Below are 15,726 nucleotides of genomic sequence, written 5' to 3'. Positions count from 1 at the left end.
GCTATTACACCTGCAGGTGGAAGTGCACAAACACAGGAACGAGCAACATGCCAAGAATAAACTCCACAGTTCAAAAAAACCAAATGAGCTACATCACAGTTGTTATAGCACATATACAGGCCTGAAGTTACCAGCAAAAATGCAATCCAGTGAACAAGCTTGCCATTGACAACAGGCACTGCAAAAAAGTCACCATAGAACTTCCCTTTCCTGCACAGTTGTAGAAGCAGTGGCCATTTCGGCATGCAAGGCCTTCTTGCCCCTCTGGCTGCTCTGGGGGAGTTGGGTTCAGCAGGAGGAACGTGCAGGTGGGGTTTTCTTTTAAACACCAACGGCCAAGAACACCTGATGCCTTCCTGTCACCACAGATCTCCCCAGAACAGGCAGAGATCCTCAGAGGATGGACAAAGATACAGTTCTTGATCCCAAAAGTCTGGGTTTATATTTAACAAAATGAGCAACATAATGACGTGCGGTGGGGAGAGATGATGATCAGCTCCAGCCAATCTGAGCTAATTAAGCACAACCACAGCTGAGGCCTTAAAAACATAATGTAAAAAGGAAGCTGGAGACCCACAGTAAAAGGTATTAAAATTTCAGTTGTCGAGAACATCATGGGACAAATGAAGTTCCAGTTAAAGCAGCAGTAATACCACAAATGGCTGTTTTATGAGGAACTTTGAAAATACCTAAGAGACACTACAGGTAGTTTAATCAGTAAATCAATACAGCATAAGTTGCAAATGAGACGGAAGAATAAACGATAAAAAGAAAAGATATTAAAATATTATTTAATCATAAAAGAAAGTTACAATATTCAGTAGTTTATTAGGGTAAGAATCTTCTTAGCACAACAGAAAAAGCACCATCAGATATTTAAAGTAATCGAGTTTAAAGGGGGAAAAAAAAAGATCAGTTTTAAAACATTCCATTTATTTCAGTAGTTTTTCACCCTTTCCTGATGACACATTATATTGTGTTACGGTTTCAAAGCAAAAGATGCTGAGCACCAGAATAAGACCTTCCGACTTCTCTTGCTTACGTCAGCCTTCTCTAATCCATTCTGAAGAGCACATACTTAACCTGCAAATGGATAAGGTGGGACTCCTTTCACCCCTAGCCCAGTTATCTGTTAAAAAAGAGGGAAAAAAAGAAGACAAAAGATAAACGCAATAATTCACCACTATCAGACATTTTCTCTTCTTTCACAAGCAGACATGCTTTAATGCAGAAAAGGACTGTGTCCTGCTCCAGCTTGACATCCTATTATATTTTGTACACAGCAGCTCACCACAGCCAGGAACTTCAACCTCTGCTCTTTCACTAAAGCTCAGTAACCACAGGCCAGAGTCCATTCCCAAAAAAGCCTCTTCTTAGATACCACTAAGCCTTAATTCCACAGTTCACAATGTAACCTCTGGTATGCATCTATATGGAAGAGCAGGGCTTTAAAAAAATCCCAAGGTGACGAACTTTTAAAGAGGTAATTTAGTTATAACTAACTAGAAAGCAAATAAAAGCAGATGCTTTTATCTGCCATCAAGACACAGAAGTATTTACACATTCTTTCCATAACAGACAGAAAACTCAAACTGTGCTGGGAAGGGGAGCAGTAGAAAGAGCTGATGGCATAGAAAATTTGCAGCATCGGCATTGTTAGGAATTTTAAGCCCAAAAGTATTTTCAAACCTTTAAATACATTTAACTTCCTCGTCCTGCAATAGGAACCAAAATATCAACAACAGCTTAACATATATGGCTGATATTCTATCCACTGCTGTTTTCCCGCTTCTCACCACTCCAACTGCTTTGCTATCTAAATGCAGGAGGGGAAAAAACAGCCCTCTAAAATGAAAGGAAAAAGGATTATTCACCTTAAAAACCCCGCCAGCCTGCGGCTGCCGTGAAAGCCACTCTTTATCCATCCCACAACTGGCAGAAGTCACATACATTTCTGAATAATCTTTTCCTCCGAAACAGCAGGAAGTTGTCTTGTCAACAGGAAGTTTCACAGTCTGGAGTCTTTTTCCTGGAGAAAAACATGCATGCTGTTTCCTGGTGTAGTCTACTCACGACGAGAAATTTAAACAAATCATTGCAAATAACCAGCATGGAGCCAGGCGTTCCACAAAAGCGGGTACCGGGGCAGGGGGAAGTCTCATGCTGAGTTTCAGCATACCGATGAGCACCGTGACGGGGAGAAAAGAAACCAGACTTCTGTAAACTGCATTGTTGATGATGTATCATTTGACAAGTTTCAGTCTCAGTTATCACAAACAAATCCTATCCCCAGTCCCAGCCCGTCGGCTAATTAAATGCTAACATCCACAGCACAGACATCTGTATCTGAGCTCATCATCTAGGCTGCCCATGCAGTCAATGGAAACGGGACATAATTCCTCCCTATAACAGGTCACACGAACACGCCCTAGACCTGCTGACTTCTCTGCTTTTAACTACAAAGGAAGCCTGGAGCGAGCAGACCTCGTGCAGCTCTACTGAGGCGTACCTCGTGCTACACCTCTACTGCTTGCAGTTAAGGAAGATTAATTCCTAGAAGTTTTCCCTGAAATTTCAATAGCCTTTCAAATCAAGCTTGCATAAAATAGGGATCATGGGACATGTCTGAAGTTTCTTGTAAACTTAGAGCTACCATAAATAACATTACACATTTATTATACCAATAAATAGCTACCGTCCAAATGACAGTAGTAAACAGATTGCCTCCAGCCTTAATCAGAGACTGCTGAGACACCTTACAGCAGATTTTTATAAAATTCCTCCTAATTCTGGGCAATATGTGCTTATACCCACCCTGCCTATTTTATCTAGCAACAATCAAATCTCTCTTTCTGGAAATATGCTACACCACATGACTATCCTTACAAAATATGTAATTTCCCTGGCCCCTCAATTGCATGTGCGAAGGGCTTGGTCCCCAGTGTGCTGAAATAGCAGAGAGTAACTTTGATGTTGGAAACCCTACAAGGAGAAAGAAAAAGGGTAAAGTTTGGCCCACTTAACACCTATGAGAATTTTTTGGTCAACTTCAGAGTGAGGCACCATTTCCCAGGAGGTGCTTATCAAAGCAAGGACCTGTCTTCCCTTTTATGTGCTCTAAAACCTTTTCCTTACCCAACAAACTCTGCCTTGGTCCCCTGCAGCACATGAATGAACTGACAAAACCACAGACCAAACGGCTTCACCTGTACCACAACACTAAGTGGGGCACAGGCATAGGCACAGGCACAGGCAAAAGCAGAGCCACATTATTAAGCTGTTGGTGCAGTCCTGGCACAATTTTCACCCATCTAGTTGGGCATGCCGCTCCCCAGAGCCAGTTTGGGCTCTGCTTTGGTGTGAGAAGACAGCCTGGCTGTGCAAAATAAGCTACGATATGCCATATGGTGCAAGACTACGGGACATTTCCTGATCCATTTTACTTGATAGTATGGATGTAACCAGTACAGCCAGAATACAGGACTAAGAGGGAATTGCCTTTGTTTCACCGAAAACCCTGACATGAGGGCTGGATACTTTTAAACTGTCTTTTAATCCCAAAATAAATAAAAAAACAGCAAGTGGGCAGTGGTGAAAGAGCCTCTTGTATGCAACAGCCAGGGAAGTTTCAGCACTCTGGGATTCCCAATGCTGTATAATAAGCTTGTTTGGCACACATTTTGACCCACAATGGCCAAAGTAAAAATCAAAATAATTAAAAAAACAAACAACAAAATAACAGTGTAATGGTGTTTAGATTGCCAGAGATTATTTGTATGTCTGGTTACCTGTTACTTCCCTAAGAAGAGCAGACTTTTCAAAATATCTAAAAAATTGGGAGAGAAGAAGTCCTGTCCGTTGCCTGGGAGTGACAAGGACCAATGAGTCCCGAGACAAACGCTCCTGCCAACTGGCTCTAGTAGAACTTTGTGGTTATCCAGTCAGCTGGCAGTGGAGGGATTACATGGCTACACGGTGGTTTATAAAATGCTCCACAGGCCACCCTAGAAATTGGCTGACACCAAGTCTGGGAGAAAATGAGGGGGGAAGGGCATTCAAAGGGAAGAAACATGCCCTGCAGAAGAGGCATGAGCTGCAGAGACAAGGGGAGACCCTGACTGTACTTGCAGAGTGGTCTCAGCAGATATCAGCCTGGGAGATAATGTTTACAAAGCTCTAAGATGAGCAACGCCTTCCTGGAGACGCAAGAAAATCTGCACCTGGATGCTTTGAAATCCACCTGAAGTACTCATCTATGTTTGGTACCTGTAGAAGAGAGAAACTTCGCAGATCTTTCAGACTCTGTACATCAAAGGATATAAAATACATTCATTAAGAACTGTAAAAGATTTAAATCATAATTAAAAGACATGGTTGCATAAAAATAGCAGGTCCCTAAGTGACCAGAAGGTATGATACGATTTGGCAATGCATGAGTTAGACATCCCTTTCGAGCTCTTTGCAAACCCAGTGGGATCAGTCATCACAACCTTTCCCTGTAGCATATCCTGAATCTAAATGCAGCAGCCACCTCGGCTGAAGAAGCCTAGACCTGAAAAGCTGATAAATTCTGAACTTCAAAACCTTCATTTAGAAAAGATGCCAAATATAAACAAGTTTTCTCACCCCTCCTCCTCCTAAAAATGCAGTCCAAGCTTTGCTATCAGTGAAACCTGAAAATCCCTCACGTGCTTTAGACAAGCCCTTTATCAGTGGATGTATCTGCAACTGGCTGACAGTCACTCAAGCCACACTTAACTATTGTGCAGTAAAAGTGAGGTTTTCATGCAGTGATCTTCAAACCTGTCTGGGTCATCTCCCTAAATAGTTACAATTCACTCAGAATTTGGAAAATCGCAGATTTTAGACACTACTTTAAAATGATAGCGCAGAAAGGGCAGATAACCATGAGATATTCTCAAAGAAGGTGGCTCTTTGACATGGACATTTAACCTATGGAACTTGTTGCTACCGTTTTCTGTAGGTGCTGAGAGTTTTACATGGGCAAGGGGAGAAATCCACTGGCACTTACTGATACATCGAAATCACATCCAGCTCTGAAAGACCCTGAGCTGAGCATAGCTGGAGGTTGGAAATGCATTAGGGATACGTAATCTGCTGTCCCTGTTCTTACAGTGTCCCTATGCATCTGCTTATGGACACGATTCCCATTAGCCTTCCCTTAAGAAAACACCTCAGAAAAAAGGAAGGAGGAAAGGGAAAACAGGTGAAAAAAGGAAGAGGATGAAGGCCAGGGAGGAAAAAGGTAGAAACAGCGATCCAGAGACAAAAAATGGTAGAGTCCACTGCTCCAGGAGGGTAATCAAAGGGCTGGCGGAGGTCACCAAGGAGTGCTCTGCCCATAAAAGGGGGAGGATGTGGGACCAGAAATAGGTCCCAGAGCTGCTGGGATCTCCCAGCCTGGAGCCTCCTCCTTCTAAGGTTGGGGTGCAGAGTCTGCAGGACAGGAGGAAGTCCCACAGGTCAGCAAGACCTTGGGTGGGTATAAACCAAAAGGTGAGGTGAAAAGCACAGCCTGAGCCCCATGTAAGAGGCTCCAACAGAGTTAGAAGAGAGGCCGTAACCTGACCCACCTGATGCATGTGTGTGCCAGGGTCTGCTGCGCACTGCAGAGGAGGCATGTGTCAAGGGACGCTGGCATCCCTGAATCTGCAGCCCCACAAAACCCCTCGATTTCTGTTACAGCTGGACCTGGGTTCAAGAGACCCCAGATGCAACCCAGTGCAGCTGCTCCTATGCCGCATTATGCAAACCTGGGATCTGCCAAAATCACCTTCCCATTCTCACCCACTGGCCCCTTGCAGACAGTTTGGTTCAGTCTCTCTGAAGTGCTTCACACGTGTTTTTTACCCAGGCTAAATCATGCCTGGCAGACCACCAAAGTCCAAATGAGAGCAGCAATGAACGAGAGGCTCAGACAATGGACACACCCAAGACATTACTGTGGGAATGACAAAATCCTGTGGAATTCATTAAATATTTTTTGTTATTTCAATTGCAAAATTTATCATGTAAGTGATTTTCAACAATAAAAATACGTTGCTGGTGTCAGTGTCATGTGGGACTTGTGTTAACCTCAGTAGGCTGCCTAAATAATACACTATGCTAAAGAAAGAAGACCAAAAAAAAATGGCTTAAGTAATCTTTGCCATTTCACGCTTTATTCATTTTCTTTCACATTATTTATCAATAAGGTAAGCACTGATCTTAAGTTTGCAGGATGCAAGAGGACACTAATTCAAACAATTTGCAAGTATGACAGTAATCTCCGCAGCAACTTTACCTTTTCCAACACAAGAAAGGCTGGGAACAAAGGAGACATTTACAAAGCTAACGTTTGAGAGCAGGGACATATAATTGCTTAAAAAAAGGGGCGATGTTTTTAAAAAGAGTAGATACACCATTTCTGTGAGGGAAAAAAACCCCAACATCTCATTTTTTGCTTTTGTTTCTTATTTATTTCTTTTTTTTAAACACAGAATTCCAATCCACCCTATGCAAGAACTTACCTGTCTCAGGGTCAAGACGAATCACTCTCCCACCATCATAACAAGCTACCCAGAGTTTGCCTTCTGTATCAATGCACATCCCATCAGGAATGCTTTCCTCTTTTTCCAGTCTGTATATACTCCTACGGTTGCCTGCAGGGTAGAAAAACCACAACAAAACTAAGCCAGACAGTTGTTAAATTTTTTATCAGTCACAGCCCAGCAGAGTTATTATTCATACTATTATTTTCAAAAGCTGTGCTGAAGTCTTGAGTTCTTTGGTATGAAAGAAACAGATCACCTCTGTTTGTTTCCCAAGACAGTTGTTTCTCAGTGTGAAAACTTGTAGATCAGTTTCTATCCATTGAAAGTACAATGCTTTTTTCTGGTGTTCTTTTCTAGTGCACCACTCATGCTCCCTACTTAGAATATTAAATAAATAACTGAATAAATTAATGAGTTTTTTATATATATATATATATATATCTCCAGAAAATTAATTAATTGTTCTAAAAGCAGTTTGGCTCATTTCAAGTATGGGTCGCTTCCAGTCAGAGAACTGGAGATTTTTCAAACAGATTGCTGGAACGTGCCAATAATCACTGTTCCAACACAAAACTGACCTTCAGATATATAAACTGAGAGTTTATATAAACACAGAGTTAGGAAAAGCATCAACTTCAGAGGCATACTGTCAACCTTAAAACAAACAACTCTATCTGAACATTTATCCACTGTTATTAAAGAAAACTGAAACCAACTTTCCAACGTTGTTTATTTTATGCATGTAGCAATATTTTTAATGAGTTTCCTTTGTGCTCCTGGGGATTGTCAGACTGCCCACAGAAAGAGAGGGAGTGAGCATGGGTGAGAGAGGAGAACCATCCTATTTCCTAAAGTAAAATTCAACTGTAAGCCATAGCAGAGAGACACTGGGACAAGATGCTACACCGAAAGAGACTTTAAATTCAGTTTTAAAATTAAATATCAAATTGACTGAGTTCTTTTAAAGCAAAATACTGCAGTCCATCTACTCAAAAGCAAATTATTAGTCCAAGCCACTGGAATTTTTCTTTTGCCCAAGCTTGTAGAAGCCCTTAAGGGGTTGTTTTGTTTTGTTTTAAATAAATGAGGGAAGAAGAGTTTTGAGTTATTGCTTTCCAGCTGTTGCTTAACTCTGTCTGCAGAATCTCCATCTAAGAGCTTATATTTTAAAAAACAAAACAGGGTGAAAAAAAATCTAGAGAAGCTAGCAGAGGTTTTGCACAAGACTACAAGCTTTCTGTTCCTTTGCCTATGCTGTCAGTAATAAGAAACATGCATCCACAGAAATCTAGCCATACAAGAAACATTTAGCCCTTTTTACATGGGAAGATCAGACATGCCTTCTGTTTAGTAACACTAGCCCAGATCACTATCCAAACTCCGCCGTGCAATTTAAATACTTTATAATATTACCAACAGCCTCTGATTAGTTTGAGCTAGAAGCCTACGCAGGCGCAGATAGATGTTAATATGGCTTCTATTGTTTTGTTCTAAAGAGGTTTCTGAAGAAGCGCTCCCAAAGCTCAGATCATCTCTGCATAATAACCAAAATGGAAACAAACATCACAATCTTTAGGTGCAAATGATTATTTTAGAATACAATGATTCATACCGATTTTTCCAGTTTGGAGGTCATAATCAAAGGCATCCACTGAGTAGGACAAACTGTCAATGTAAAAGAAGGTTTTGTGATCCAGTGACCAGTCCAGCCCATTAGAAATGTCCACCTGATCAAAGTGCTTCACCACTGAGAGGTCGGAGAAGAGTGTATACAGAGAGCCCTGGTGTCTTTCCAGCACAGCAGGTCGAATCTCCTCCGCCATCGTACCTGTGCAGAGACAAAGAGGAAAAAGCAAGTTCAGAGACCATGGGCTCTCCCCCAAGTTTGGTGGCAGCCCCCCACTATCATGATCATAGAATCGTCATGGTTGGAAAGGACCTTTGACATCATTGAGTCCAACCATACACACACACAAAAGAACCTACTATCTCTGTCAGTAGAGCATGCCCTGAAGTGCCACATCTAGACGTTTCTTGAATACCTCTAGGGATGGTGACTCAACCACCTCCCTGGGCAGGCTGTTCCAGTGCCTGACCACTCTTTCAGTAAAGTAATTCTTCCTAATATCTAATCTAAACCTCCCCTGCCGCAACTTCACACCATTTCCTCTGGTCCTGTCATTATTCACCTGGGAGAAGAGGCCAACACCCACCTCTCTCCAGCCTCCTTTCAGGTAGTTGTAGAGGGCAATGAGGTCTCCCCTCAGCCTCCTCTACTCCAAGCTGAACATGCCCAGCTCCCTCAGCCTCTCCTCATATGACCTGGTCTCCAGACCCCTCACCAGCCTGGTGGCTCTCCTCTGGACACGCTCCAGCACTTCAATGTCCCTCTTGTACAGAGGGGCCCAGAACTGAACACAGTACTCGAGGTGAGGCCTCACCAGTGCCGAGTACAGAGGCACGATCACTTCCCTGCTCCTGCTGGCCACGCTATTCCTGATACAGGCCAGGATGCTGTTGGCCTTCTTGGCCACCTGGGCACACTGCTGGCTCGTGTTAGGCTGGCTCCACCAGCACCCCCAGGTCCTTTTCTGCTGGGCAGCTCTCCAGCCACTCTTCCCCAAGCCTGTAGCGTTGTTTGGGGTTGTTGTGACTGAAATGCAGGACCCAGCACTTGGCCTTATTAAACCTCATACAGTTGGCCTTGGCCCATTGATCCAGCCTGTCCAGGTCCCTCTGTAGAGCCTTCCTACCCTCAAGCAGATCAACTCTCCCACCTAGTTTGGTGTCACCCGCAAACTTACTGAGGGTGCACTCAATCCCCTCATCCAGATCATTGATCAAGATATTAAACAAAACTGGCCCCAAAACTGAGCCCTGAGGGACACCACTGGTGACCGGCCGCCAAGAGGATTTCACCCCATTAATCACAACTGTCTGGGCACGGCCATCCAGCCAGTTTTTTGCCCAGCGAAGAGTACACTTGTCTATGCCATGATTCGCCAGCTTCTCCAGGAGAATGCTATGGGGGACGGTGTCAAAGGCCTTACCGAAGTCCAGACAGACAACGTCCACAGCCTTCCCCACATCCAGAAGGCTTGTCACATGGTCATAGAAAGAGATCAGGCTGGTTAAGCAGGACCTCCCTTTCCTAAACCCATGCCGGCTGGCCCTGATCCCTTGGCTGCCCTGCACTTGCCGTGAGAGCTCACTCAAGATGATCCTTTCCATGATCTTTCCTGGTACCGAGGTCAGGCTGACAGGCCTGTAGTTCCCCAGATCCTCCTTCTGCCCCTTCTTGTAGATGGGCGTCACATTAGCCACCCTCCAGTCATCTGGTACCTCCCCTGTTGACCAGGATTGTTGATAAATGATGGAGAGAGGCTTGGTGAGCTCTCCCGCCAGCTCCCTGAGTACTCTTGGGTGAATCCCATCCGGCCCCATAGACTTATGTGTGTCCGGGTGCAGAAGCAGATCATTGACTACTTCCTCGTGGATTATGGGTGGGTTGTTCTGCTCTCCATCCTTACCTTCCAGCTCAGGAGGCTCAGCACCCTGGGGATAGCTGGTCTGACTATTGAAGATGGAGGCAAAGAAGGCATTAAGTATCTCAGCCTTCTCCTCGTCCTTGGTTGCAACCTTCCCCCCTGCATCCAGTAAGGGATGGAGATTCTCCCTGGCTCTCTTTTTGTTGATGTATTTATAAAAGCTTTTTTTGTTGTCCTTAATGTTAGTGGCCAAATTGAGCTCCAGCTGGGCTTTTGCCTTCCTAATTTTCTCTCTGTATAACCTAACGAGATCTCTGTACTCCTCCTGAGTTGCCTGTCCCTTCTTCCAAAGATGGTAAACCCTCCTTTTATTCCTAAGTCCCATCATGAACAAGTTCTTGTTCATCCAGGCTGGCCGTTTTCCCCGTCCTTTAATCTTGTGACACTTGGGGACACCCTGCTCCTGGACTTTTAAGACTTCCTTCCTGAAGAGCATCCAGCCTTCCTGGACCCCTTTGCCCTTCAGGACTACCTCCCAAGGGACTCTCTCAACCAGTGTTCTGAATAGGCTAAAGTCCGCGCTCCAGAAGTCCATGATGACCACACTGACAACACAGATGGGAGCAGCGTTGGGGGTTCAGAAATTTGGGGAAGAAACCAAGCTCAAAAGTGCCGGCTTTTAGCCGATGACGACAAAAAACAGTCTCTGTTTTTTTTGTTGAACTGTGGCAGAAGAGGTACACAGCGTGATTTCTGCTAAACGTTTCATTCAGTCATTCAAATGTTAAGAAAGGTGTGCAGCATTTAATTTCCCACAAATCTTTATGTCTTGTATAGCAGAGAGACTGGAAAAAAATTTCCTTCTCCTCCCTCAGAACAAGTCCTACTAAAACCTTTTCAAAAACAAATCTCATCACTGTGGCTCAAAGTTGGCAGCCGAGACTGGTTCTTGAGAGGCTGGGTAAAAGCAAGTTAAGGTAAGCCCAGGGACCCAACCACAGGACAGATGCACGGAATGGCATTTTAAAAACCAGAAGGACAGGATCACGGGACAGCTGAGGCTGGAGGGCACTTCTAGAGATCATCTGGGCCCACTCCCTGCTCAGAGCAGGGTCAGCCACCGCAGGTTGCTCAGGGTGGCATTGTGTCCTGAAGATCTCCATGGATGGAGATGCTGTAGCCTTTCTAGACAACCTGTTCCACTGTTTGATCAACCTCAGTAAAGAGTTTTCTTACATTTAAACAGAATTTCATGAATTTCAGATTGTGCCCACTGCCTGTGGCTTGTAACTGGACGCCACTGAGCAGAATTCTGATTTATGAAGAACAAACTCCACAATATCATAAATTTCTAGCTGAAAAAGTATTTTCTATTGGTACACTGCCAGTATTCAAAACAAGCATGCCAACACGGAGGAGACAAGACCACTGTCTTTAACTAGGAAGGCTCTGAATAGTGGGCCTCTTTTAAAAAAAATAGTCATGATAAGATGGTATCCAAGTCATACAAGTAGATTTGTAAATGGGATTAAACTCTTGTTTGAAGACAACAAAAAAAAATCCCCACCATTTAACTATGAACAAACACTCCTGCATCTACAACTGATCGCTGCATGTTGTCACCAAAACCTCACTGAGCAGCAGAAGGAAGGAACCACCTGCAGCATACCTGCGAAATACCTCCCTGCAGGATCCACTTTCCCATCATTGAATCTGTTGTTTGGCTTGTCCTTGTCCACATGAGTAATGGTGGTTATTAGCTGCTCTTTCCATTTCAAAGCAGCAAACCTGGTTCCCAGGGTGATGACGTAGTCCCCAGATTTCCGGAGAGCCACGGAGCTCACAGGAGCATCTAGAAACAGCATGAAATGGAAAAGAGGTTATGTGCTATGGGGAGACATTTCTTTTCTGCCCACTTTAGATACACAAGCAGTCACATGGAGCTCAGTGAGACCACAGGCAACAGAAACAAACCTACTTTTCTACCAGCAAAACTGATGTTTAAATACATAGAAATAGATTCTTTCACGTGAAGAGGGCATACTTAATGCATACAGAAAGTGGCTACAAACAGAATCACCAGTTTGGGACATGTAAACTCAGGGAACTTGAGTATTACCAATGCTCCCAGGAACAATAATCACTACCAGCACCCGGTTCTGCGAGGTGCTTTAAAAAATATATAAAAAGGAGACAGATACAGACACGTATACTTTTTATGACAGGTTACTGTGTGGGTTTCCCCCGCCCTCGCCAGGCAAAAAATTGATTGCCACAAGAGCTCTGGACAACTGTTTAGCCCAGCTCCTGGGTAAATCAACCCTGCATGACCACTCAGTCGTAACTTGTGGGGATAGAGATTATCTCTGCACTGGGATAGGTCACGCCAGGCAGGAGAGCCACCCTTCTGAACCACACTCTGCCATGCAGTTCAGGCATGCCTCCAGCAGCACCAAAAACACACCAAGGAGTGTCAGAGCTTTCCAAGAGTTAAAGCAAAACAGAAAATTAGTAAATCCTCCATGGTTAGTTTACACTCATTTCACTTATTATGCAGTAAAACCTCAATTGCTGGTTATTATAAAGGAATTAGTAAGAAAACAAGAGAAATGAATGTGAAGATACCGTTTCTGTAAAAGCCTACAATCAGACGCAATATAAGGAATAATAACTTTAAACAGAGCAATAAAGTCTGGGATAATATGCATGGGACTAATCACCAACTTTTTAATTTAAAATAAAACATTTCTTGTATTTATAGCTTTACAGAGGTACAATTAGGTAATAGTTTCACAAACACTTATAACCACCACCAGCCACTATTGCTGCCAAGAGGAGCTGCTCCTTTCTGTCTGCTCGCACTTGGCTCAGGACACCCCCGCTCTTTGCAGCCACTTCAGCCATACCACCATGCCAGAAATCCAAACACTATTTCCCCCAACACCTGATTGCAAGCTCAACTCCAGCAACTCCCTCACCTAGAGAGGTGTGACCGCACTGCTGGTGGTCTGGGATCATCTACACTGGGGGAGTGGATGCCAATTCTTCCAGTGCCAGCACAGACAGGTCGAGCGGCGTGTGGTAGCTGACAAAGGAAGTAATTTTGCTGCTGTCCCGATGACTGGTAACCATGCCAATAAAAGTGCTTTTCTGCCTGGCAGCAGGGGCTTTGTCGGCAAAGTGTGAGAAGGCAACTCCCTGCTCTCCCAGCGAAACACCTGGGACCATGGCTCACCGGAGCTCTTGCACCCAGGCAGCCCCCAGGGCCTCCCCTCCCTCCCACCCCAGGGGGAGCAGCCCCCAAGCACTGCAGCCTGTATACCCCTCTGCCTGCCTGTCCCTGGAGGTGTCGCTCCCCTGGGTAGCCCTACAGCCACAAGAATGACCCCATACGTTCCTGAGAAAGCACCCCCGGGGAAAGGGGTGCATCAGGTTAACGAGAGGGACACAGCCACCCTACTCTTCACTGCGCAGCAGGATGCATTAGCCCTTGCGCCCGGCTCAGTCCGCAGCCACCATGAAGGGCTTTGCTAAGCAGCACCCACAGGAACTGATTTATTTACAACACCATTTTATGACGAACAGAAAACTGACCATAAGGGCTCCCCCCTGCCCCCAGGCATGGTTATGCAAGTAGTGGCGTTTTCCCTGTGGAGTTGGAAAAGGGTATTTGAAGTTGTTGCTAGGTATGGTGTGCTTGTAATTCTCTATAAGCTTCAGTAATGAACCATTTCTCTCTCCGTTTCCACTTTGGACATCAACCCGCTACTTTAATCACATGGTACTCTTTGGGTGTCTGAGGTTTTTTTAGTCTTTTAACCATGGTATTCCCAAAGGCACAGCTATTAATTATAACTATTTTATTACTAAACAAAGGAAACAGAAGGAAGTTTAAAAAAAAAAACAAACAAGTAGCTACTTCAGCTACTATCCCTTCTACATCTCCAGACAGGCCACACATAAAAGACTGCACGTTTGAGAGTAGGTCCAAGTTGGGGGGGGGAGGCAGAGAGAAGCATGCTCCCTCAGCTAAGGTAAGAGGAAGTAAGTGAAATAAGTTTGGGATGCAATGTTTCCAAAATTAGTATCAGGCCTTCTCTCATCTTAAAATTGGTAACTACAGCAATTTGATGGGCAGATAAGCCCAGATCAATTTATTGTGAATAATGTAGACAGCTCACGGGTGGGCAAAAGCAAGTGATTTTCACCAAATGTTACTGAATATAAGAAAGTAATAAATGCAAGTACTTAAACCACTTAAGGAGCTGTCTTCAGACAGACAAATATTTACATTATCACATCCAGGAGTAAATCATAGAATCACAGAATGGTTCAGGTTAGAAGGGACCTTAAAGATCATCTAGTTCCAACCCCCCTGCTTTATGGGAGTCAGCACATCTCTTCCTTTCTGGAATAAATACTTAAAACTATTGAGACTCTAGCTGGTGACACTGTTACCTTAAAAAAATATCACCTTCTTAAATCGTTATGGGAAATTTTCTTCTAATAAAGACAACGTTATGGGCATTGCTCATTCAAATCAGCAAGAAAACTCCCACAGACATCAACACCACAGAAGGAGAGTCTTGGTGACCTTTACACCTCTGAGACAAAGAGGGAGCAGAAGCGGTCAGGTTGGAAACAATTTTCAGGAAAGAGAAGTAGATTGAATGTAATCCAATCACACAAAATCGTAAGAAAAGTCCTCAGGACTAAGTCTGGCCAGTAGCTTCTGCAAGCAGCAGAAGCCTCAGCATCCTCTTTGGCCTGGGAAGGCCAGGTTTTAGGGGGAGGTCTCCTCGCACCAGAAGACGGGCCCCATCCAGCATCAGCTACAGCATCCCTGCCCGCCTTCGGCAGGGACGCGGTACCCGCTAACGGGGCGCCACCCTGACGTTCAGCAGAGGGGCTTTTTGGAGCCGTTCCTTACCCACGGCGATGGCCTGCACCCGCTGTGTGAGGGGGCTCCAGCGGCACACCTTCCTGCCCGTGATGTCCACGCAGAGGAGCGCGCCCTCCTTCTCGTCCCACACGGGCGACTCCCCGATCCCGAAGCCCTCGCTGACAATGCACTCGATCCTCACCGACGACATGCCTGGGGGGGAAACGTCAATTAATGCCTCTCGCCCCGTCCAACAACGTCAGCGTGTCTGTCCGTCCCTCCTCGCAGCCCGCGGGGAGCGCGGCCAGGCCCGGGAGGGCGCCTGAGGCCGGTGGGTGCGCTGCCCGCCGCCTTGAGAGGGGGGGGAGAAAGAGGAAAATAATAATAAAAGAAAGGAAAAAAAATAAATAATCCGGGGGCACCGGGCCCGGGCGGGAAAGGCCCGTCCGCCGGCGGGCCCGGCCCGCCCCCCCCACTCCCGGCTGCTCCCGCGGCGCTGCTGCCGTGCGTGGGACCGTGTAATTTAAACACACACACGCATTTTATATAAATATATGTGTGTGTGTGTATATATATATATATATGAAAGAAATGAGTAATAATAAAACACCCACACACGCCCGCCCGCCCCCCCCGCCAGCCCTACCTGTTTCCAGCAGCGCAGGCAGAGGTCCCGGCCCGCCGCCGCCGCCGCTCTTATAGCGGGGGGGGAGAGGGGAGGCGGCGGCCGCGCTTCGCCGGGCCTCGGCCGCCCGCGGCCAGGGGCGGCTCCTCCAGTCCCGCCCGGAGCCCGAGGCTGGGC

The 15,726-nt window shown here is 45.4% G+C and overlaps 1 protein-coding gene across 1 annotated transcript; it reads right to left on the bottom strand.

Moving 5' to 3' along the window:
- Positions 1-804: 804 nt before the first annotated feature.
- On the bottom strand, positions 805-15,726 carry LOC128904169 (regucalcin). Its single transcript, XM_054188121.1, has 7 exons — positions 15,571-15,726; positions 14,973-15,137; positions 11,712-11,894; positions 8,167-8,382; positions 6,531-6,662; positions 1,875-2,029; positions 805-1,129 (listed from the first exon to the last, which is right to left on the bottom strand). Exons 2-7 carry the CDS (start codon positions 15,133-15,135, stop codon positions 1,079-1,081), a joined length of 900 nt encoding a protein of 299 aa, XP_054044096.1. The 5' UTR covers positions 15,136-15,137; positions 15,571-15,726; the 3' UTR covers positions 805-1,078.

The sequence above is a fragment of the Rissa tridactyla genome, chromosome 1, assembly GCF_028500815.1.
Source record: "Rissa tridactyla isolate bRisTri1 chromosome 1, bRisTri1.patW.cur.20221130, whole genome shotgun sequence".
Taxonomy (NCBI): Eukaryota; Metazoa; Chordata; class Aves; order Charadriiformes; family Laridae; genus Rissa; species Rissa tridactyla.
Note: the sequence above shows the minus strand (reverse complement) of the source record. Positions and strands in the feature narration are given on the sequence as shown.

What these genes read in the sequence shown, in the direction of transcription:
- LOC128904169 (XM_054188121.1), bottom strand. Translation starts at nt 15,135, where the DNA reads ATGTCGTCGGTGAGGATCGAGTGCATTGTCAGCGAGGGCTTCGGGATC. An exon ending in GGTGCAGGCCATCGCCGTGG is followed by an intron (nt 11,895 to 14,972) that starts GTAAGGAACGGC and finishes TGCTGTTTCTAG; the next exon opens with ATGCTCCTGTGAGCTCCGTG. An exon ending in TCGTCTTGACCCTGAGACAG is followed by an intron (nt 2,030 to 6,530) that starts GTAAGTTCTTGC and finishes GTTTTTCTCCAG; the next exon opens with GAAAAAGACTCCAGACTGTG.